This window comes from Nyctibius grandis, chromosome 7, assembly GCF_013368605.1.
Source record: "Nyctibius grandis isolate bNycGra1 chromosome 7, bNycGra1.pri, whole genome shotgun sequence".
NCBI classification, from domain to species: domain Eukaryota; kingdom Metazoa; phylum Chordata; class Aves; order Nyctibiiformes; family Nyctibiidae; genus Nyctibius; species Nyctibius grandis.
In genome coordinates this window covers 41,069,498-41,095,464 of record NC_090664.1, presented here as the reverse complement: position 1 = coordinate 41,095,464, position 25,967 = coordinate 41,069,498, and the positions used below count along the sequence as shown (strand labels likewise).

Genomic DNA, 25,967 nt, shown 5'->3' with positions numbered 1-25,967 from the left:
CCACTGTTAACCTCCATGGGCTTTAGGGTGAGAGCCTGCCTCACCACAGTCTTCACCAGAGAACTGGCTCTGTCAAACATAGGGGAAGCTTCTAGCAGCTCCTCACAGAAGCCATTCCTGTAGCTCCCCCGCTACCAAAACCTTGCCACACAAACCCAATACAGTGGTCTCCTACCTCTGTCCAGTGATTATGGGAGGAGGAATGTCAGCTCCTAGATGCACCTGAGAACACCATAGGTCAATAAAGAAGTTTCCTTGAAGCCCCATAGATATCGTATGCACACAACCATCTAGGTATGACAGTAAACTCTTCAATAACACCTCTGCTGTTAAGTTGGCCAGAAAGCAAAGACACATTTCACACTTGATGGCTAATCTCAAAGAGTCATTTTTCATGTAACCAATGAGATATCACCTTTTTTTTGAGACTCTGCTCACTTCTTTGCATATAGCAAGAAGCCTTTGAATGAGAACAAGTTAGACCTCAAGGACTCACCCCCCAAACCAGATCATTAAATATAGATTTTAGTGACTTCTACGTGTAAAGTGTTTTTGCTTTTGTTTCTAAATGCAGATTCACATTATTTAGCTGGAAAAGTTCCCATTCAAGTCAGAGTACTGAAGTAGCAACCAAAAAACCATCTGAATTTCCAGGGAGAACATTCCCTAGAAATCTAATTAGAGAGAGTGCAACTTTGCCATCATTCTTAAATTTATTTACAAGTTTAAATGTTTTATACACCTCAATTTACATAGTAGGGAACTTGGTATTACATTTCATAGCAATTTACAGTGAATAAAAAGAAAACAAATATGCATAATTAAAATTAATCTTTATTACTCCAAAAACAGATGCCAAATACGCAGTGTATTTCTATTTCTGTTGGCATATTCCTAAAATACACGTACAACTGTAACTAGTCAGCCTAGACATTTGGTATACTGTTTTATAACCTTTGGAAGTTCTCCCACACTGCGCTGGGATGTCACTATAGTAAGCTGACAAAAACAGGCAAATAGAAAGTTATGCTGGTTTTGAAAAAAAAAATGCATGTGCTCTTACTAAAAAACTAGGTTATAATCAAGCATTACACTCAGAAGATTCAAAAATACTATGTCACTTCTAGTTTTAAGTGTAGCTACCAATTTCCATTCACATTTATTGGCACCAGCCCAACTATTTTAATGGCCAAGCATGGTAACCTTCAACATTAATGCACTAATAAAGGCTCTCCCTGCAACAGAAGTTTCTAGTCCCAAGAGTTTACAGTTAATTTTGTAAAAAGATTCTGATCAAGATGTGTTATGCCTAAAAACCAGTTCCATGAGATCTGAGTAATAGTGGCATATAATTGCTAGCAATCACTTCCACTTGATTGGAAACGGCTTTTGTTTTCAAAAACTTATTATCTTAGAACTCCCAGACATTTCTGTAAGGGTTGAAAGAAAAGGTTTTATTTCCCTCCTTCTACTGTAGAACAGAACTGTGAATGTTCTTTGAAACAACACACGCTTCAAACATTTTCTGAACTTCTCTTTAGTGAGCAATATTGCCCTCTTTTAAGAAATTATGTTGGATTATCAAACGCCCATACATAGTAGTAGCAGAAACCAGTTCTGTAGAATCTCCAGCAGTGTAAAAGCACTGTCAAAGTCCTGTTATCCATCTACTGCAGTAATAAAAATTCTAAAAATCTTGTCATACCACATCAGAGGTCACAGGTATTTCTCTTACCCCTGCCAGTTTCCCAAAACACGGTCCAAAGAGGCTTAGACATGCTTAGCCTGTTTTTGCATTAAGATTTCTCTCCCCAGCTACGCACGTGTGTATTTTAACCCCAAGAGGACTGAAAACGCAATCACTAATGTTTTAGTCTTACATGGAGCTCCCACAATCCCCTTTAACAGAGACGTACTGTGTAGCTGCTTCATTCTTAGAGGTGTTTTGTTACATTTCTAAGTAAGAAGTCTTCTTTGAAACTGATCTCTAGCCTCAAACAGAGTATGAGCATTAGTTAGACTACATACTACTGTTTTAGAAATCAATCTGGCACTATCCATAAAATGTTCCATAGCACGTACTATGGGGTATCATTTCAAATGCACATGTCGCAGCATGACCCAGGAAGCTATGCCAAAACACACCAGTACAGCTGCATGTTTTTCTTCTCAGCTTCAACACATTTGACTGAACCAAAATGCTGAATTCAATCCTGAGATTCATCCTTCTGAATAACTTCTTGTGGGAAAAGTACAGGGAGCAGAAGATGAAGAACTTGCTTTATTTTGTGTGTCTTATTCTGATGAGACACAACAAATACATGAGTAACAGAAGCTCACAAGAGACAGAATAATAGTAGAGTGTCACTAATGCCATACACACATCAGGAAGGAGAAAAAAAGGCTATGCTGCATAAGACTACTGCATTGCTAGATGTACAGTCTTAAAATTATCTTCTGTATTCCAGAAGTTATCATCTTACTTCTAGTTTTTTTCCCTCTAGAACAATTTGGATTTCTTTGGCATCCAAAGTCTCATATTTCAATAAAGCTTCTGCTAAATTCGTGTGTTCTTTTGCATGAGTCTTCAGAATGTTCTTTGCTCGCTCATATGAGTCCTAATATGAAAAAGAGGTGGAAAGAGATTTTAAGACTTTAGAACAAAAACAACAGTAAGATTCCACTTTAAAAATTGTTTCCAAGTAAATACGACTCAAAACAAACATTTAAAGTTGTGCCTTACATTTCACAGCTAGCACAGCTGTCTCACGAAAATTTAAAATCTGGCCGGCATAATTAATCAAAAAAAAAAAAAAAATAACCAACGCGAAACCCCCAATTTTATGTGACCTTTGCATTGTGCAGAAGTAGGACTAAAAAGAAAACCCTGAGACAAACATTAGTATTTCTACATATGACTTAGAAAAGACATAAAACATTTCAAAATCTGCTGATTAAATTAAGAAACATTCCTCAAAGACTACAGTTTTTAAAGGCTTATAAAACTCTCAAAGTACTAGGTACTTTTAGAAAGCTGAAAGCTACCCAACAAGTTACCAGCTGCTGCAAGTAGATGCACATTGCCAGCATTATTAGCTTCAACTTGTAGCTCTACATAGATAGTTCTTACATGACCAAGTCAGTTCAAAACCAGCTACAGCTACAGTGTTAATCCGTTTAAATGTTACAAATAATTCTCCTGCCTGTACCAAACTAATTCTGATTGCCAGAACAGTGATCTAGAAGTTGTGATTATCGAACGTGTGAGACCCAGACCTTAGAGCCATGGTCTGCACTTATGCTAAAGGTCTGCTGAAGACAGGAAAAGCCATAATTGTGCAGGTGGAAAGCGGGACCAGGCATAGGCCAGGTAGCCTCTCCCTGCCTAGCACAACCACCCTTACTGTGCAGACCACAATAAGGATGCCTCCGCCACTCCTCCATTGCTTATCCGTAACCAGAAGTTGCGGCCTAAACTCATGCCAAGAGCCTGTCGCATTTAAAATGGATACCAGAAAAGAAGTGCTCTGATGAGGTCGAGCCGCTGCTGCCTACTCATAACTACATTACACAAATACAACAGTGTAGTTGTGAGCAGGTGGTAGTGTTTCCTGTCTCTTCCTCGGGCTTTGCCATGAATATAACAATGTGTGTGTTTTTTGCTGAGCCACAAGGACCTTTTTTCCTTCCCTTTCACTACCTGCTTATCAGTAAGGACCAAACCTGTTAACACTTAGACCTGGGTGGGCGTTTGAAGAAGTCTATTATCACCACTTTACATATGTGAAGTTATGCAACTCACAGGTATAACGAATCTAAGGGGACCACTCTTGGGATCCCCTCTCTGGTCTGAGACCCCGTTATGCCCAACCTTACTTCTGCCGTGTTGACAGCTGCGTCGGACTACTGGACAGGTCGCATGGTCCCTTTCCCTGCTAAAGCTTTGTATTTTACCCCACTGCTATTTGTGTTATTGTGTGGTGAGCCTGTTAAACTGTTTAAGGCTGTTTTGCTCATTATTGTGCGTTGAGCTCGCAAGACTGTTTAAGGTTGTTTGCTTAAGGACATTTACAAGTGTGTTAATAAAACTGTTTAAATGAATTAACCACCTGGCATTGAGTCAGTGAAGCGGGGTAACTAGTAAAGTTTTTAAGTGGACTAATCGCCTGACTCCAAGTCAGTGGAGCGAGGTGTCCATATTATTCTGCCTTGTCCCTGACCCGGTCTTGACAGAGTGTTACAAATTTCCCTAAGCATCTGATACTGATCACTGTGAGGAACAGGATAGTGGAAAAAGCAACTCTCTGATCCCATACAGCCATTCCTGTGATTCCATACAAAATGATTTAGCTGCAAGTTATGAAATGGGGGAGTAACACAAAACATTCACATCTGTTGTTTTAAAACAATTTATAGCCATACTTTTTTTCCTACAAATTGAATAGGCAAAATATAAACCCTCACCAAATGTAAGAGTAAGTGTTAAAGCGTATATTAGAGAACCTAACACCACCAGCTTGTTTCTCACTACTTGTGCATGACAATCCCCAAAAAGTTGATATGCAGCGATTCAAAGTTGCGGCTACATTAAATACTTGGGAATACTTTCATCCACCTGTGTATTTTCACCAGTATACACTACCAAGTAAGCTGATGCTCAACTGATCTCAAAATAAATGTATCGGAGCAGAAGGGGAGAGAACCTTACCCGCAGAAGTGTTCTTACTTCCTGTTCAATTGCAGACTGAGTTTCAGGGCTAACCTTCCCCGTATCAGTATAGGTCATAACGCCAAGCTAAACAACAAAAAAAAGCTTTATCTTGCCACTGTTGCAGTAATACAGATAAAACACTGTATGACCTTCATCACCTATTGCTTTTACGTGCAAACAAAATCATTCATCAAATGCTTCCTGAAGTGCTTGCAACAGAAGCAAAACAAGAAGCCTATTCATCAACTATGTAGTCACTGCAGAGTTCTATTTCAACAGGTTACAGTACACATCCTGATTAAGCGTTTGCTTTTTAAAAACTAGAACAAAATCCCCAGACTACTAACACTTGCTGGGTAATAAAGATGACTAAGGAAGATTTTTTAGAAGTCTAGAAAACTCAATGCTGTCGTCTCTGCCCCCAAAACGCAAGATTATCCTCAATTCCAAAATGTTTGGTTTTATTATAAACATTTTCTGTGGACATTAGTAACTTTCAAGGTCATTTTGTAGAAGATCTTGCAAGTTTTAAACTGTCAAATATACAGGTTTTCTAACTGGGCTCTCTATAGCAGGACCAGTCATAAGGCTTATTTCCTTTTTTGCCAGAACTACTTAGTCTCTGTGATCACTGACAGGCAAATAGGCGTTTAGTTACAGAACAGAACATTTCTTTGTACCATATAAATATTTAAGGATTGATGATACTACCTTCTCGCTCATTCCAAATCTAGTCACCATCAGTTTTGCTATTTTAGTAGCATTGTCAAAATCACTGGAAGCACCTAGATAGCAAACAGATGTAAGTTACATTATTGAAGCCAAGTTAAACATGCCAGTTCACAAGCTTTGATCAAAAATTCAAGGTCATTTTGCACTGAAGATCTCACAAATTTTAAACTGTCAAATATACAATATTCTTTTAACTACCAATGAGCTGACCTGTTGTGATGTGATCACTTCCAAATATGAGCTCTTCTGCTACTCTTCCTCCCATACAGACATCCATCTGTGCAAGCAACTGGGATCTAGTTTCACTCCATCTGTCATTTTCTGGGAGCAAAGATACCTGTAAGATACACAACTGTGGTCAGGTAACAATAAACAGAAGAAATACTGAAATAATCTGAAAAATATTCTTGTTTATATCCAAAGCAGATATAAAAGCTTTTATGCAACAATTTGAATGCTCTAGGCCTCCTCCTAGTCTGTGCATTCATGAGGTTTGCTTGGAAGTGCTTAGTCTACCAGCTGAAATAGCCTCCTACAGGCCATGAGCACCACATAAAATTAAGCAACTGAAAGCTAGCACCAGAAGAAACACAACAATCTATTCTATCCATTTCTCCTTATTCCTGACACTTGTACTGAGCACAAATCAACTTGCTGGGAGGATTCAGGCCAACGATTTTCTTCAGGCGAACACATTAACTTGGATAAAGTTCAACAGAAACAGACATAATAGAAATATTTTTCTGTTCAAACGCTTGGCAGCTAAAGGCAGAATACAAAAACTTAGGGATATCTCTGCTAGAAATAAGGTAGGTAACTGGTTAGGTTTAGAAAAAGTCACACAGAACAAAGAACAACTTCATAAAGGATGTTTGTGTTAAAAGTACAGTTGAGCAGTGCTGCTACTTTCCAGTCCTTTAGACATTCTCCAAAGTTTTGCCATTGAGTGCTATTTTAACTGCAGCAGAATCAAACATACTTGCATTTCTTTCCTTATATATGTGAACTATTATAGTAGCATATGCTATTTTATTTCAAAATGAAGGAAGAAAGCTTTCTATCACACAGAAAAGATGACCAGCGACTTTTCCAAGAGATTGCTCATAACTGAGTATTTCAACATATTACAATATGCATTAACATAATTACAACAAATAGCATTGTTGGCAAATTCCTCAACAACGCTAAACCAACATGAAATTCTAGAAATACTCACATGCCCAAGTGTTGTTCCTCGTGTCATGATTGTAGCCTTGTTGATCGGCATTGCATCCTTAGTATAATATGCAATGATAGCATGTCCAGATTCATGGTAAGCCGTGATGGTTTTGTTTTTCTCATCAATTTCTACACTTCTACGTTCAGGTCCTTAAACAGAGGAACATTAAATAAACTTTTTTATACAGCTGACCACCACAATCTACACATTACATATACTCAAACAGAGCACAAAGTAGCTGAGAAACAGCATGCAAGCAAAATTAACTAACACTCATTAAGTGTAAAATGTTTATAAGTATGATTTTAATGTCTAAAATGGACCTCAATATACTCTACAGACAAGCTGCTTTCAAAGGAATACATTTAAAATGCAGTCTGAGAAAATTCCATTTCTTCTCTCAAGTATGAACAGACCAGATTTTTAGTGTGTATGTCTCAGATGTTTAAGTTTTGTGTTATCACACGAAAAGTTAGTTAAACAGAAGCTCCAGGTTTCTGGTCATTTATTCTCTCCTCTCCTTTAGGAGAAAGTAGGGGAGGGGTAAGAAATCAAGCCTGTGTCTTTCTCTAGGCTCAAGTACAATATGCAGCATTTTTGATAAAAAAAAGTATCAAGTCTTAAAGAATATATTCCATAATAGATTTTACATACTACTCTCTGGTCTCAAAAGGTTCTATTCAGAATAAACTTACAGAAAAATGACTTTTTTTTAAAAAAAAAAAAAAAACAAACACCACCACCACAAAAAAACAACAGCATAAAAACTTCTTTCTCTGTAAAAGTCTTGATCACACAAGAAAACCCCTGTGTACTGTAACATATATGTATGTCTTTTGTATAAAATCCTACCCATTAGAATTTTGTCCTTTGAGAATTCTAGTTCTTTCATGGTTACCATATCTTTTCCATCAACAGCTGCCTTTAAAGCAGCTTGATTTACAAGATTCTCAAGCTCTGCTCCAGAAAATCCTACTGTGCCTCGTGCAATTATTTCCGGATCAACAGCTGTGGGGAAAAACAAACTTGTCGTTAGGGTCCATATTGCTCCTGAAAAAGCTTGTATCATGAAGAAACATCAAAAATTGATCAAGCTGTAAGCAAGAATCATGTTCTATTAAAAATAATGCGTTAAACAAAAAAATTTTCAGCTTTAGAAGAAATTAAGCCTAATTCTTAAGACACTATGAACTGTTTAGGACTAAAAAGAAACCCAGCCTCAGAAAATTGTCGTAACACTATGTACTAGACAATTCTTGTGTTCTTTACTGAGACACATGGTAAAGGCACAATTGCTGATGGAATAAAGGACTAATACATGACTGGGTTGATCCAGTATAAAAACTGTTACATAAAAAGGTATTACAGTAAAGTATTTACTTACATGGATCATACTTTATTTTATTAAGGTACCACTTCAGAATTTCTGTACGACCTCTTACATCAGGCTTGGGAACAGTAACTTGCATATCAAAGCGACCAGGGCGTATTAAAGCACTAAGGGAAAAGACAATTTAATACATTGACTTAAACATGCTGCAGTAAACTGTTACTAACGTATACAGGGAACAAAAATCCATTTGATATTTCTAAAGACATCTTCATAGACTATGTCTGGTGTGCAGATGCAAAGAATATGTTTTTCTTATCTGTAAAAAGATTAAAGATGTTTATTACCAACCAATTTTAAAGGTTTTTTTGCATTTGAAAGTTTTGCGTTGCGAACAAGGAATGCAGCTAGTCAATTTAAGTAGAAAAACTTCCAGAAATTTTAGATGCTTAGAAACATGTTACTTATTTCTCCATATTTAACTCAACAACCCTTTAATTGCCAAAAACTGGTCAGTACACATGCTTTTTAAGAGTGAAAAACCTCAGCTATAACACTGTAATACTTGAAGATTATCACAAGCAACTTTGTTGTTTTTGTGGGGGTTTCTTTTGTTTGGTTGGTTTTTAATACGTGCTCTGTAGAAATGAACAATACATTATACTCACTTATCTAATGCTTCAGGGAAGTTTGTTGCACCAATAATAACAACACCTTCATTAGGTTTAAACCTGTATGGAAGAAAAAGGGTGAGAATGTTAGGGGTTTTTTTGAGACAGAATTTACACCTCTTTTGTCAATAACTACTTCTATTTCTTATTTCGGATGACCTCAACTGGCCAGTCAAAAACACACTGTCAAACCACAACATGTGATCCAAGAATGACCACATTTAACCCAGCAACTGGTTAAAAACGTGCCCTGATCTCAGAGTTGAACTTCTTCCTTTAGATATATAGCCAGCCTAAAAAAATTGAGAAATTATTTAAAATAATTGCAGCTATTGCGCTACTACAACTCAGAAGCTTCTATATTCTTTACAGTAAGGCCATTAATGCTACTGCTGGCAGTACCAGAAAGTGGTCATAAGAGCATCTTAAATTTATATCCTTAAAAAGCATTACAAAAGAACTATGAAAAACATCAAAGCTGTCAAGGAAGAAAAATTCACCCAAATATTCAAAATATCAGTCAGCCAAGCACCTGCTATGCCCTCAGAATCCATATATTTACCCATCCATTTCAGCAAGAAGTTGATTAATGGTCTGTCTTGAATAGGGATGCATTGGAGATTCAATTCTCTTCCCACCAACAGAGTCCAACTCATCAATAAATATAACGCATGGTGCATTTGCTTTTGCTTCTCCTGACAAAAGAAAAATAGAAGGACACTTCAACCACACAAAAGAATAGACAGTGTATCATGTAATTTAGGATTCTACTATTTCTATTACTCTTGGATTATAAAGTGTTCTATTAGACATCACCAGAACTGTCTTGATTTTAGCCTAAAAAAATGAAATATATTTTTGAAATTAAGCGATACAAAGAGAAGCAAGGTTCTTCATCTCCACATCAGCTTATTCTTATCACACTACAAGAAATTACTAGTAAAATAGATTAAGAAATTCATTGTAATTCATATCAACTCCCTACAACAGTTTATTTCATAGGCTTGGGTAGAGAACATTGACCTATTAAATAAAAATAATATGAAAAGTGATGAGTCTAAACAATAACTTACTTTAATAGAACCTGCTTGTTATTTTAACAGTGAAGACCTCCCCTCAAGCTTACAGGTATTAAAACCACAAAATAAAAATGCAATAATAAACTTTAAGACCACTGACTGGTATATGTGTACCAGGATGCAACTCATCTCACCCAGCTAGACGTATCTGTAACACTGACATTAATGTACAAGTCAGTCATCTAAACTTCTGTATTCGACAGAAAGAAATGCACGTTTTAAGGTACAACAAGCATTACATTTTGCATCCCTTCCATGTGAAGCAAGTCACATTTCTTCTACTAATGCAAACTACTTTCTACATTGTATATGCCTGACACTATCAATCTTCCATTTAACAGAGAAGCAGGATTCCCCCTCCCATGATAATATTTATTTGCATACTTAAAATAGAAAGTCTTCTCTGTGAAAGTTATCAATCTAAACATTAATTTTAAAAGTTTCATTATAACGCCCTTTATTCTGGGCCTGTTGATGGGCATAAGAAAGGAAATCTCAGCTTAGTGCTACACTGCAATCCCGTAAAGCTCTAATTCAGAGAAAGAAAAAAAGACAATATAAAAATGAGGGAAGCAACTGACAAGGTCAACGCTATTTTTTATCTTAAGGTTACACTTTCATTCAAATTTACAATAATTTACATATGACAGTAAGTAAATTACAATTTAAAATACGACGTTTAGTTTATAGGACATTACATTTCTAATTAAATTACTTCTGTTCTCTCTGGAAGTGTTGTAACATCAGTTATAATTTTTGCTACAATTTCATCTGACAACTAACCAGATTCTACAGTTAATTGATACAGAATCCTGAGATTTACATACACAATCAACATTTTATTTATTAGGCTCATACACTACTACTTTCCAGTAACCAGAACCGTACCCAATCAAACATTGTAAACAACACTGAATCTCTCAAGTTAAAAGAGCTCCAAAACAAACATTTAACTTACTGAACAGGCTTCGGATGCGACTAGCTCCTACACCAACAAACATCTCGTCAAACTCAGATCCAGATGCATAATAAAATGGGACATCAGCTTCTCCAGCTACAGCCCGTGCAAGAAGAGTTTTACCAGTACCAGGTGGTCCAACTAACAGAATACCTAAAAAGACAAACAAAAAAACAAACAAACTCACCAAACTCATACAGTCTTATTATATAGGTGCTGTTTCTTCCATGCATTAGAAGAAACAATTTACACTTGGCTTAAAAAAGCCGTTAACATCCCATTTCCGTTACTGCTCATTACTTGCGGTCTGAAGAAGCTTCCTGTAACAGCTCTAGATATGCTCTGACCCATATTGAAACAACAACAAAGACTTGTAAGACTAACAAATAAAAACTGAAGCCTGAAGTATTCTACAAAGTTACTGAGTTTAGCAGCTGAATCCCTATTCTTCAAACTAACATCTTCCTAGCCATTTCTGAAAGTGGGACTTTTTTTTGTTTTTTTTTTAAATTAAATCCTTCCAAGTACTTAACTTTAAACAGTGTAGAACACTAACAGGAAACGGATTTATCAGGTTTACATATTTCAGATTCTCTTGGCCTTCTACTATGATCAAGCTTAATCATCCTTTTAAATTAAAACATTTGTTTCTGAACTAAAGCAGTTAGCAAGCACTAAAGGTGCTGAAAGCCACAGAGAAGAAATAAAGGCCTTTTAAGAGTTCAGTTCCATAAAAACCCTGCCTTTCAAGATCAAGGACTACTGTATACTAGTTTAATAACAAAAGAAGGCACAGCAAGTTTTGTCTAACCCCAACATATTCATTTGCATAATACAGGTTCTTTTTCGGACATTTTTCATTATCTTGGGTAAGTTTTCAAGACTAAACTTATGTTATGTATCTTTCTCAGATGGGAAAAGGTACACTAGTATTAAAAATTTTGGTGACAGGAAGCTATTAACTTTAAAAAAAATATCCTTATACAGACCGTTAAAGGAGGGGAAAAAATACAGACCTAAAAACCTCTGGGTACATTAAGTTCTACTCAAAAAACGCATTAACACCAATTATGCATAACTTTATCAGTAAGTATTTTGTTAAAACTACATTATGTTCAGTGACAAAGTACAAGAATTTTTGCAGATCAGTACATCATCTCTAAAGGTTTACTTGGGACTTCAAAGAAATATCAATTCTTAACCCTGTAAAGGTGGCTGCTAACAGTGATAAACACAGGTTTGATTCTTGAAAGGCTTTTTGCCTGGAATCTATAGCCCACTGCTTTGCACTGTCATAGCTTATTACCCCTAATGTTATTATTGAATTTCTACCCAATGAAAGATGTACCCAGGCATCTTTGCTTCTTCTGAGTATCTCAGACACCTCAAACTCTCTGTAGGGGTAGGCAGAAATGACCAATTTTTACATATGAGGAACTGAAGGTTAGACAGGAAGCATGCAACGTAACTACCTTAACCTCTATTCCCCCACCCCCAAGTACCTCATTTAAGAGTATCCTTTCATAAAGAAGCTTTCACAACTCTCTCTGAAGATTCATTTGTTACTCAAATATTTTAAACAAACAATGAAATCCACTACCTATGTCTAACATTGTTTCACTATTTTTCCCAAATGCAAAATAAATACAAAAGTAGTATTTAGGTCCATTTTGGTTATATACTTTTTTGATTCCCTAACTAAAAGGAAAAAATATTCAGAAGCTAGGCTGTAAATTAGTCATTCAGTACAGAACAAAGCTACAAAGACAGCCGTGGCTACATGTGATTTTCACTTCTGCTGAGCAATGATTCTTACCTTTTGGAAGTTTACCTCCTAGTACAGTAAATTTATGTGGGTTTTTCAGGAATTCCACAACTTCTTGCAATTCCTGTTTAGCTTCTTCAACCTACACATTAAAAACATGCCACAAACATAAGCATTTATAAAATACTGCACCTTTTTAGTAAGTGAGTTTTGTATTTGTGTATTGATCAAAAATACACAACAGAAAGAGGAAATAAAAGTGTACTACAGAATTTGTGTGGATACCGAGTGTCCATGAGTTTAATTCAACCTATTTCCTAGAACTGTTCATAGGAGTAACCAGTAAACACTAAAGGTAATAATACTGAAGGAATAACCAAACAGTTCAAGACCAGATCTGATCAACAAGATAAGTACAGAACCAAAAATCCTACATCAAGATATTAGTCTAATTAGCTAAAAAGAGATTAATTCTATTTGTCCAAGGGGAAGGAGAGGGGGACGTCTTTATTTTGCCACTGACAGAAAAAGAATAGTCGAATAGAAAAAATAAAGCTATCCCATCAGCAGTGACATGACCATTTTTTTCTGGGAATCTCCATATCTCCTGTTCTAATATCAGATATCCGAAAGAGATGGTACTAAGAGAGAAACGATCAAATGGCATTACCATCTTGTATTGGTCAACTTCTGCAAAAAATAGATTAACATGGATACTTATGGCCTGCCTTTTGCTATTCTAGCCTTTGAAAATGTGATTCAACAATCCGAGAGTGCACCTTTTACAAGGTATTAAATGCCACAAAGATATAAAATAGAACAAGAGTGGTTAAAACCCTCCTTGATCTTGGAGTGGTCAATATATATATGGCTTCAGTTCATACAAAGAAATTTATTGAACAGAGTAAGACATTCTTCAGGCTCAAAACGATTAGTTAAGTGAGAACTCACACATGCTTTGCTTTCAAACTTACCCCTTTTACATGTTCGAAGGTGACATTTTTCAACTGGATTGGATCAACTGCTGCATCAAAGATACTTGATGTTCGAAAGCGTACTAACAGCAAACAGCAGATGATGAACAAAAAATTTACACGACATTTCATTCCAAGACTGAACTTCGCACTTGAATGCATACCATTAAGCCACTAACTTTACACCTGCCCTTTTAAAGGGCATGTTTCCATTTACAAATGTCCAGCAAGAATAAGATTTATTAAAAAAATCTTTAATATTTGCAGTTAATTCAGTGATCTAAGTGCTTTTTAGTCATTTGTAGTACAGAAAGCCCTGCATCCAAAAGTATGTACACAAACCCAGTTCTCCTTCAGTGTTTCTGCACATACCCTAACTTTCTAGAGACCTAGCTGACAACTTAGCATGAAGTTGAAAGCCTATGAAGTTGCTATAAACTAGACTTTGATTACAAATAAAAATCAAACTATTTTGCCTACTGCTGACCTAGATAACACATCATCTAAATTCAAAGACAAATACATAACTGATGAACAGTCTGACTTCTTCTCTGCTTGGTTCTATGTAATTGTTTCACCAAAAGAGTTAAAATAATTATACTAACAGACAACTTTTTTGTCTCTATAATCATTTCATCATATTGTCTGAAAGGCTGTAGCCAAAAGTAGTAAGTAACTCTTCTCTTTCATTACTACTTTGAAATGTTATCCTAAAACAATCAATGTCAAAACACATTTAATTTGTGCTAAATTTGCTGGAAGAAATAACACAAGTGAAACAGTGGGGGGAAAAAGGTTGACTAACCAGCATCAGAAAAGGAGCCTTTCCCAGGTAAAAATGACGAATATACAGCAAGATAAAAACAAAGAACGAAGAGAAAAAAAGAAAGCAAACGAGATCTTCTTAAGGAATCTGTAAAAGAAAACAAAAAAAGTTCTAAAATGGGCTGAAATAAAGTACTTTCTAAATACAAAAACAAGATACATGAACTAAAACAACTTACCAAGTGTTTTTTGCAGGAATACCTGTGCTTTCAAAAAGCCTTCTGCAAAACCAGTTTTAAAAGCATCCTGGTGTGCTTCTGGGATGTTTTTTGTTTTCATTAGTGTATCTAAGTTTTCAACATCAATTCTTCGCTTTCTCAGGATAAAGCCCTAAAATATTTTCCACAGCAGCATTAGTATACACTAAGTTGTGATACATAGTTAACTTACTACCTGGCTAGCATGGGTGAGGGGAAAAAAAATAAAATAAAAAAGCATATAATTCAGGTGCTATGAGGTTAGTCAGACAACACAGAGCAGTAGCTTGAGTGCAGAATCACAATGGCTCCAAGCAGAGGTATCCTGATTTTTGTTGAACAGGTCAGGTTCAGAGCCCTCCTAGACCCCAGTTCCAAACAGAAAACGCAGCCTAAGGCAGGTTTGTACACAGCTAGCTTTGTATGCTGGATTCAGTGGGAGTTATTCGCTTAAAGGTTTTTACTTCATGAAATCAACTTATATTATTTCCAAATGTGAAATATCTTCATAAGTATAGTTTTGATAGAGCTTGATCAAATACATCTCATATGCCTTATCAAATTTAAGAGCAGCACTGCATGGAGCTAGCTCTGGTTTATCTTCATCCATGGTATACATAGTCCACAGATGAAATAAACCGCATATGCCTAGAAAAAAGGGAGAGTTCAAAGCTAATTTACACAAACAAAATACAATCAAATGCTTTAATTAGCCTGACTTCTGTATAACCAATTAGAAGCAAAGAGTACCTAGTTTAACTTGGTTTTGTTAAGTGCTAGTAGCTGTATTTCTGTTTAAACAAATACTTCATTTGACTCCAAGCTACTTTTAACTAAGCCACAAAAACAGAATATGAAGAATTTTACTTCTAGAGTTTAAAGCTCTGAAACTACTATCCTAAAAAATTCAAACAATCTTTATATTGATGATATATGAAGCAAATCTGTGTATCAGTAAGAAAAACAGTATGTTGTCATTAGCTCAAGTTTCAGAATTAAGAAATTTTTTCACACTAGTGAAACAAAACACCCTTGGTAAATTGTGAAGGTTCATTCAAGAGAAAGAGATGGTCTGAATAAGCCCAAAACAACTTCATAATGCTACTTTTATTTACCTTCAAAAGTGAAGCAAGTGAACTTTTTGTTTCTGTGAATTGTTCAGATGTTGACTGCAGACGTCTTGCTCTTGATCTCAAAGTCTTAAAGGTCCGTGATTGTATGTAAACTTAAAATAGTAATAATAAATAAAAAAGTTTAAAACTATCCGTTACTAGCACTACAAAAAAAAAGGTCTAAAAGATTTCTGAAACTATTATATGAAAAAGACTACCATGATTGAACGGAATATAATCTTCCCAAAATATCCACAGTAGAAAGTGAAGAGAATTGCAAAAATGCCTGACCAAAAAAGTAAAAAACAGAAAACTGTATGAAAGACACTTCTGGATCTAATAGCAATAAACTGGATAAATAAACCAATAAATTTTAGTTCTGTAAATGGATGGTTCGGTGATCATGAACGACGTTTGTAATCTAAACTTGCAAGTAAACTGCTTACTGTTTTGCAATATATTTTTCCCATAAAAATTTCTGTTAAATAATCAGGAGTTCACACTGTGAATTACAGATAATTGGCCAACACTATCACTGTCTAGGGAAGAGAAGAGACATACAGCCAAATTAAACCCAGGCAGGCTGACAAACATGAAACATTTGGAAGCTAATCCAGAAGGACAGGAATGAAGGTTCCTGCTCTAAGACAAGCTTTGTCTAAAAGCTCAGCTGTTAAGGTGCCCTGAAGAGATCTGGAATGGCTTAGGTGTGCTGTTAACTTAGAAACTGGCAAAAGAAATGAGACCATTTAAACACTGAGCTTATAGCACTGTATGTCCCAGTGAGCTTATAGCACTCTGCGTCATCTTCTACCACATCAGAAACCTTGCGATGGAGATTTTATCACATAAACCACAAAAGCCAAGAATATTTATCTTCTTTCACTACTATGTTTTAAAGTAATCACCAATACCAGTCAAATATATAGTTTTCACTAAGTCTTCTGTTATCATAGAATAGCACCACATAAAAGGAACTTCTGGAGGTGATCTAGTCAAACCCCTGCTCAAAAAAGGTCTAACTTTCAACATCAGATCAGGTAGCTCTGGATCTCATCCAGCTCAGTGCTGAAAATCTCCAAGGATTAAGATAACACAACCTCTTCACACAATCATTTCAGAACTTAGCCATTCTCATTGTGAAAATTTTCCAATAGGAACTTCCTTTGCTTTTACTAGTAATTGTTGCCTTTTCTTTGAGGTATACAAGAGAAGGGTAACTAATAAGGCTCCAACAGCAATTAGATCACGCCTTGCCTTCTCTTCTGCTAACTTTAAAACCTCAGATCCCTCAGCTTCCCCCATACATCAAATGCTCGAAAATCCGCACACTTCCTTGTGGCCCATCGCTGCTGGGCTATCTCCGTTTTGTCAGCATTTTGTCTTAACCATGGGACACAAAACCAGACACTATATCCAAATGTAGCATCAGAATAACTGAATAGAGGACAATACCTGAACTCCCTGAGCTTCTGATTACGTTCTTGCCAATACAGCCCTGTTGTTACCCATCATACATCCAAGAGTAGTTTAAACCAGGCACCAAGCACTTTAGAAAGTTCATCTTTGGATGAATACCAGATTCAATGTATTTATTGATTCAAAAGTAGTCAGCTCATCTATCATCTTTTAGGAATACAATCCACAAATACCGACATCTTTGAAGAAGATTCTACAGTTACACCATGTTTACTAACGTAATTCTGGAAGCATATACTCAAACGCAAAAATAACTTCATGATTTAGAGTGTTTTTATCAATGTAAAGTTCCTCGTGGAAGCCTACCGGTACTTCCAGAGTGCCATCTCTAAGACAAAAGTAAAAATACTTTCCCAGACTAAAAAAGATATAGAGATTAAAAACAGTGTAGTTTATTGTTTTATACCTGGCCAACACCGAACATCTGAACAGAAATTTTGGAGGGGATTAGGATGCTGTCTGTATAAACAAGATGAGCGTAAAGCACTGAAAACATCCACGGAGCCTGTAAAAAGATATAGCAAAGCGTAAATTCACCCTATATTAAACGGCAACTAAACATTACTTCTCACATAGGTTGTTTTCTCTTTCTTAAATATTAGTTCTATTTTACTACAGTTCTTCAGGCATCTATAATTAAACAAATTAGCCATTACCAGTACACAGATAGTTAACTTCTTTGCACTAACCTATGTCAGGCACTTTGCAATACACCAGAATTTTTCTAATTAGAACTTCCAAAAAATACTGGTACCCAGAATCTTGAATTTTAAGCTGTATCTGAGAGAGAAAACTCTGCATATCTATACAGAGCTGAATACAGAGCATATCTATACACAGCTCTGCATAACTATACAGAGTTATCTAGACTGAACAGGAATCCGAAGACTTTCATGAAGCTGAAGGACCAGCATTAACTAATCATTCAACTTCAAAGGCTTTAAAGAACAGATTGCTCATGGGCATTTTAAAACAGAGTATGTATCATGTATGAAAACGTTTTAAACTATACTGTCTACTTAATTGTACAGTCCTCATGCAATACAGAAACAAGAAGTAGTAAATAAATGAAAGAGCATCACAGTGAAAAAGTTATTAGCAGATACTATTTCAAGCGTGCTATAGACTGTGAGACAAGAGGACTGTCATCTATCTGTTGTTTAGTTACCAAAAGCTCAAAGAACTCATCCTCCTTTAGCAGGTAAGAATTATTTAAGAAACATCAGAGACCTCGGGAGGGAGGGGGGGGGGGGGGGTGGAAAATCGAAGCCAAGCCTATGGTCTCTTCCATAGTAATTCAGAAGCTAATGTAATCACAAAAAGGGTGGGGTTTTCTGTTTATCTTACATATTCTGAGAAAGTTATTACATCAGTTAGATACACCTACGACAGCAAAAAAGAACCCTGAAAGTTCCGACTACGTTTTTTGAAGTTACACGATTGTAATAGCAGCTTATAAGCTAACAACTGAAATACTGAGGAACTATGGGAAGGAGAAAAAAAGATTAGCTATTAATTCTACAATGCTGTATATTCCACAATCTTCTACAATACTGCATATTGGCTAATCTAATACAACACAATTATGAACACATTAGTTTAAAAGAATATAAATACTCTCCTCACTTTATGCACAAGTATATGCACAACATACGCATATCAACAGTAACAGTCATCCATAGCATGCAGTGTCGTTCTTGAAGATTTAGCATCTCACTTGCCTGTGGCAGTTTCCCACCTATAACCTTGCCTTTTCAACTGTGAATGAAACAGCCAGTCTGGTGAGCTTGCATGTTAATCTATGAAAGCTTTGAAGCATTTGCAACTTTTTTCTTCACATTCAGGAAACTGCCTCTGGGCTAATTTTCTTACATCTCACATCACAACGCAACTTAACACTTTTCTTTAATAGTAGCCCTGAGATATTATTCTTACGCTCTTTCTCCCAACTGCTATACTATATAGACAGCATCTCAAATGTCAGCTAATGCTTCTTTTTCCTAACACATTCTTGAGGATCTACAGTGGCCTTGCTTCCTATATTTTAGACTAATCCCAACAATCTACCTGTAAGGAACCACTCTTGGTTTGTTTTGGCAATGAAATACTCTACATGGACCGTTAACAGTTTGCCACCCTGAATTTCTTTCTAATTAATGTCCTTGTGTAATGTTGCCTCAAGCAGAAAAGGAATAACTTAATGTAAACTGGAGATGTTCATGACTGTGTTATATTAGTAGATTAACAAAATCTAATTACTTCTATTTGGTGAAACAAACTGGTGAAAAAAATTCACAGCTCAGGCCCACCATTAAAAGACAATGCACTTGTACTACAGCTGAGTTCAGACAAGTTTAATAGCAGCCAACTTCAAATCTGAATTTGAGGAAACAATTCCAAAATCTAGGTTGAATTTTCTGAAATTCCCAAGATTCAAAAGCAACACCATAGAGGCAACCTTTATACAATTAAAAAACAACATTAATACTCTTTTTATTAAAGATTTTTTTAAACTATGAGTTATCTACAGCGCAATAGATTAAACTAAAGAATAACTGTGTTCATCTTTATCATCTAACTCTTATTAATTCTCACAAGCACTTCACTCTGAAACGTACCATGCTTATTTTCAAAGAAGGACTCAGCAGAGATGTACGATGTATGCCACTGCGAAGAGACTTTGTTTTCTGCACAGTACCCAGGAAGCAACCTGTTCACCAATTCTTTGAACTGGTTAGCTTTCAAATCAGACAATCCCAGATCTCTTAAATTACGTACAGACTGCAAAATAAAAATAAATGTTCAAAATTTACTTAAGATTACCTTAGGGAAAACAAATTAAGAATAACTGAGTTAACTTTTTGGCTCGATACAGCATTATTATTTCAGTTCAGACTGAAATTCTAAATGAAGATAAATGAATGAAAGGACATGATTAAAGAAAGAATATTTGCTACTGTCAATACAGAATAACTTTTCCATTTGCAGCCACTGATATTTTCATTGTCACAGTACATTTATGACAAGTATATTTTCTTCCCAATTCAATCTTTTTAATGCCTTCCTGCTCCCCGATTGAAGCAGGCACAGAAAAAAATGCAGTTTTCCAGCTCTTTCTACTCTTTATGATAAAGCAAATGCAGAATGCAAGGGGGAAAGATGTACAGCAACAGCCACCCGTTACATTTCATCCAAGTGAGCAAACAGCAAAATCCCCCCCCAACCTCTTTTTTTTTTGGCTAGCCTTTCTGCAGATAGTGCAGATTTAGCAGCAGCACAAAGACTGGATATTTAGAAATTATACCCAGAGTTAAAGCGTTAAAAAGCCACAGGCTGGGTATACACACAATGAAAGGCAAAAGTTTCTATGGGAACAAGGGTAAGTTCCTAGGATCTGGGATTTCCTACAAAACAAAGAAGCTATGAAAAAAACAAGGAGGTAAGGTACATACACTTGAGTTACTAAAGAAGTAATCTTGATCAAAGTAATTTTAATTTTGTATTCTACAGATAGGAAAAAATCTTTTTACGGAAGAGTATGTTTTAAAAATACGTATTGGTTTGGACCCTTTAAAATATCTATTAGCCTCTCAATATTGCTTCTGCAGTAGCATTTTCTTAACTGAGAAGTAAATATCCTATTCTAAACGTATTTGCACAGATATTTAATTTTTGATTGTTAGAACATTATGGAGTATATTTTTGGTTTTCCTAAATTGTTTTTATGTAAGCTTTATGTTGATCTACTTTCCACGTGAAACTAGACTTCCAATAAAAAGACATACATGAAAAATACTTGAATAAAATGTCAAAAGAAGCATTTTTAGAACAGATTCCTAGATAACCATATTCAAAGCTTATAGTTTAAAATGGATTTTCTTAAGTAAAAAAAGTATTCTGTTTTAAAGGTTAGGGTAGATTGTTGCTGGTCCACTTAAAATAAGTACAAATACATTTTTAAACATCATATGACTTTTACACGTGGTTTAAAGGAGTAGTTCATGTCTTCCTACTTCAGCTTAATAGTTGTTTGGAAAATTACTGAATTGCTAAGGGGAGGAGAAGATTAAGAAAAATAAAAAAAAAATTAACATTTTCTGTGACCTTCAGAAGAGGTTACTACTTCCAAATACAGATTTAACTTTGCATCAGAGAGGCTGCATATTCTCAAATAATGATTTTTGCCATTCTAATAGTTCAACTTTATTCAGTATTAGAACTGCATGTACTATGCCAGTATTTGCTGATTTTAAATTTGAGCTTAACTTTTCTTTAAGCTTAGGTTTATTACCATCAACTTGCTTTAAAAGCTTTCTTTAAAAATGCTTTCATTAAGAGAGACTTTTATTATTTTTATACTTTTATTATGCTAGGAGGAAGCAAACAGGTGCATGATAAATTAGAGAGAAAATATTAAATGTGAAAAATCCTCTGTATTTAAAGGAGATCATATTCTCTTCGTCCTGGTTTCATTGGGATCTGGTTTCAGTTTGTGGCCAGCCACGGTGATCAAGGCCCTTAGCAGTTAAATCCAGGGCAGCTGACCCCGGCTGGCCCACAGGTGTATTCTGTATCATTGACAACAAGTTCACTACAAAAGGGGGGGCTTGCTAGGAAAATGGGGGGGCTCTTTTTGCTCTTCTCTGTCCTCTCCTCCCTCTTCCTCATTCTGGTGATTGCTATTCCTGGAGCAACTTGCAAGTGCTCTATAGATAAGTATAATTTTGTGTGTTTTGTGTTGTTATTGGTTTCTTTATTTTATTAAATCTGTTTAACTTCTAACCCACGAGTCTCCTTCCTTTTCCCAATTCCCTTCCTCGTTTGGGGAAGGGACATTGGGTGATAGAAAAACTGTTTACTGTTTAGCCCTGGGTGCAGGCTAAATGAAGACACTCTTGCTGAGTAGAAAGATAAATACAGAACTGAATAAATGAAACACACTTTTAGTTCCATTCAATAATCCAGTTCTCCCACTAAAATCAATTTTTATTACCAGATGCAAACACAGAATCACAAAAAAAAACCCACAACCAAACCGACAATGGAACCACAACATAGGGATGATTAGTATAATCCATGCAAGTTCTGCAGTTAGTGAGAGACTCCATGTTTTCCCTCCCAAACATCATCTTAGTTCTAAAACTTGCTTAAGAAATTAGTTAAAAGAGAAGTGATAAGATCTCATACTACTTTGCATTTGCTGTATTCTGATCTTCAATGTGAAGAACAAAAAGTACCTGATGATAATGAAAGCTATTTTAATAGAAAAATAAGAAAACATGCAAATATGCTATTTAATCTCTCAAAACCCCTCAATATGTTTTAAGTTACAGTCCATTTTCTCACAAGCAATAATGAAACAAACTTCACTAGAACTCAGTAAGTGAAGAGACAATAAGGGGTTTATTAATAGAAAAGCTATTGTTACTTTAGGTCAAGAAACATTAAGTTGAAAGTGAAAACAAATCCCCTCCTCATCTGCAAATTACTACTGAGACAAGTACTAGCTTTTTTTCTTATTAATGAAATACTGTGTTTTCATAGAATCCTTACTGTCAAAGCACCAACTGACTAAAGTTCTGTCAAAAAGTTATATTCTATGGATTAACATTCTGTTTCGTTTAGTCACATTATATTATTTTATAAAACGAGTCAAATATTAAATTCACTTAAACTAATATTATTCAGATTTAATTCCGTTAAAGGCAAACCACTATTTTTCCAAAGGTTTTTTAGTACCTCACTCTTCTGAGGATCATGCTCTGGGGAGGTGTCCCTCTGGACAGGCTGCATGGATGCTGTGCTGGCAGTAGTAGTGGAGCTTTTTGGTGAATGAAAGGCATTGATAAGGTGACTCAGAGGAACTGTAGCCTGGAGGGAAAAAAAAAAATCAGATAACGATTTAAGCTTGTTTAAACTATTTAAATATATCTCCATTCCAAATCCTGACTTATAATTGCATATATTGTACACTGTCTTTTAATTGGGGACTTCACAATAAACCACATGAACTTAGCTTCAACACCACAGTGTTAGGTGATACCTCTATTTAAAGAAAAAAGAAAGTTTAAGTCTGCATGACAGATTAGAAGCTCACAAGCTTGGAAGAGAGAAAAGGCTACATTTCCTGGGTTTCAAACATAAACATGGTTTAAAGAAAATAATCACTAGATTTGTAAATACAGAAGTAGGTACACACCATCAACACTTAGGAGATGCAAAGACTGCCCTCAATTTGCACTTAAGACAATGTTTAGTTACAAAAAAGTAACAGACAACTTCTTATAGATTGTTCTCAGCTGAAACAGCAAGGAAACAGAATTGCTACTACACTTAGTACTGCCTTCAGAATATTTCTGCACTTTTTTCTTTTTTTTTTTTTTTTTTTAAATGTATCACTTGTTTGCTGTGTTAGGTATGTGTTGTTGCAACCAGGTGACAGAACAATAAGGATTGTTGCTGTCTTCTGACAAGTACTACAAACAACAATCATTTCATGCAAATAAAATACAAAACTTTGTGCAACTGAATGTTTCCACCTTGTAGTCACCAAGCCCCCATCACAGTCAATTAGCTTACATTCCAGATAGGTGTTTTTTCCCCCATATGGCAATAGAAGCCACAAAAAAGGAAACAGAATTAATATGGGGAGGAAAAAAAAGAGAGGAAAAAAACAACAGCAAATGATTTCTACACTGAAAAGTCTGCAGGTTGACACCACCTCTTGAAATGTTTAAAACCTGTTTATAGTTACTCTCATTCAGGAACTTTCTCTTATTTGGAAGAAGTGTTCACTTAAAATAATCCTGAGCCTGTCTTGGTGGCTGCCAAGACAAAACTAAGATCACCATTCTGATAAGACTTCACAACACAGCCACAGAAAAGAAGTAACGTTCTTTAAATAACACAAACAGAAAAAGAACGGTAAATGAGGTACTCCATCTATTTAGTGGTATGCCTTAATTTCAGACTTTAATATGAAATATTATAACATAGTAAATTCTAGATTATCCCTGGACAGTTATTCAAGCAACAGATCTCATCAAGCTGGTTCCCCTTGAACCAACTTGAACAGAAAGTTCAGTGGCTCCTTTTGAATAGCATTGAATCATGAGGATTTATCAACATCTTACTCTTTCAGAGATCTCTGTTCTTAAGTACTACTGACTCCTGTATTATTTTCCAAACATCACCTATTTCATCTATAAAGTAATACTGTTGTAACTTGAAATATCTGTATTTTTCCTGCATTACACAACTTATTCCCAAAAGTTTCTTTTATGCTTTCTTCCTTGGGATCCCACTTTAGAAACATGCCTAAGTATCAAACTAACCTGAACAAAACACATACACGTATCACAGTCAATTCTGCAGTTCAGCAGCAGTCAGGTCGGTGACACCACGTCAGGAATCAGTACACAAGCCCAGGTGCACCATGCATGAAGGCTCCTCCTCTAGCGCATGACTACGTCTGTTGTGCATATACGGTACAAATAATTCCAACACTTCCAGAACGCCTCAGTCTCATTACATGTCACTAGGGAAGAGCTTGGGTACAACTCTTGCTGCTGGAATGACACCTGATTGCAACACCTGATTAAGCCTCTGCCTATGAATGTCCTTCCACAAGCAGTTCCATTTCTGTGTTGACTAGACAGAAGATCAAGAGAGACAATGCTGTGAGACATGAAAACTGCCTCAGAATTAATTGTCCAGCGTTACAATTAAACCCTGGCAGTTTGTGGTAAAACCATAAAGGCTCCAGAGGTCAAAGCCAGCACCCCAACCACTAACCAAGCTTTCCTCCTGCATTTCCTGCTATAAAAGGTGGAATGACACATTCCTAAAAATGTCATTACAAGATCTGTCATTTCACTACACTAACAAAATCAATTAACACCTTCTCCACATCCAGAAAGAACAATCAAATCCCACTGTGGAATAAGACTATCACATACTAATCCCCCTAACACAAAACATAAAAATAAAACCACTGGTTCAGATCAAAGTCCACAAAACCCACCAGTCCCGTTCAACTCATTATCTAATAAAGGATACCTTCACGACTGCATCCAGATTGTTCTATATACAAATAACTGAGGCACTTTTCCTCCACTAACTGTTCTAATTTCTAAGTAATTTCGGTTTTCACAACAACCCGTGATAATTAACAGCACAGTTTTAACTTTAGCTGTAATAACACCACCTCCCTCCTTGCTTCTACTATAAAAACAGATACTAAAAAGCGCCATCTCCACCTTACTTCTTCATTTCAGACTTTACAAGCTTTTACTGTACCTTCCTCTCTCCTCCATTTACGCACTTTTTTCCTAGGTAAGGACCCCAGGCCGCTGTAGGCCGCACCCGCCCCTGTCACCGCCTCGCCACCCCGTGCCGCCTCGCCGGTAGCCCCCGGCCATGCCTCTCCCCACACCTCATTCGCTCACGCCCGGTCGATGCTCTCCAAAGCACCAGAAACGTGGCAGCCGGGATCGCGGCTCCTCTACCCGAGGCCCACAACCCCCGGGTCCCCAGAGTGCCTCCACCTGGCCCCGCTTCCTCTACCCGGACACGGAACGAGTACCCGACCGCAGCCCGGTGGAGAGCGGGCCCCAAGCACGGCGAAATGCGCATCGCAACGTCCCGGGGCCGCCGCCGGTGCGCTCCACGAGCCCCCTCACCTGAGGCTGCACGGTAGAGAAGGAAAACATCCTCCCGGCGGGGATGGCGGCGGCGGCGGCAGCGACCACAGGGGCCTCTTTCGCTTCCCAGACCAGACGCAGAAGCCGTGGCGCCCGTCAGCCTCCACCTCTCAGTCGCTGTGGCGGCCGCCGCCGCCGCCGCCAGCAGGACGGCCCCAGGGCTCCACTGCTCGGCAAAATGGCCGCCCCCTACGGCCAGCCGTTACCAGGCCC

At 36.6% G+C, this 25,967-nt stretch overlaps 1 protein-coding gene across 1 annotated transcript; it reads right to left on the bottom strand.

Moving 5' to 3' along the window:
• Positions 1-814: 814 nt before the first annotated feature.
• On the bottom strand, positions 815-25,967 carry YME1L1 (YME1 like 1 ATPase). Its single transcript, XM_068405080.1, has 19 exons — positions 25,734-25,967; positions 22,792-22,923; positions 19,671-19,833; positions 17,459-17,557; positions 15,577-15,686; positions 14,444-14,594; positions 14,245-14,352; positions 13,440-13,522; positions 12,517-12,607; positions 10,701-10,853; positions 9,226-9,358; positions 8,661-8,723; positions 8,047-8,159; positions 7,515-7,670; positions 6,660-6,811; positions 5,654-5,780; positions 5,423-5,496; positions 4,709-4,795; positions 815-2,618 (listed from the first exon to the last, which is right to left on the bottom strand). Exons 1-19 carry the CDS (start codon positions 25,761-25,763, stop codon positions 2,475-2,477), a joined length of 2,169 nt encoding a protein of 722 aa, XP_068261181.1. The 5' UTR covers positions 25,764-25,967; the 3' UTR covers positions 815-2,474.

Excerpts from the sequence above, each read along its gene's own strand:
- YME1L1 (XM_068405080.1), bottom strand. The coding sequence starts at position 25,763 with ATGTTTTCCTTCTCTACCGTGCAGCCTCAG. Across the intron at positions 13,523-14,244 it reads AGGCTCCTTTTCTGATGCTG|TACGCTTTCGAACATCAAGT; the intron begins GTTAGTCAACCT and ends GTTTGCTGTTAG. Across the intron at positions 8,160-8,660 it reads TTCCCTGAAGCATTAGATAA|TGCTTTAATACGCCCTGGTC; the intron begins GTGAGTATAATG and ends CTTTTCCCTTAG.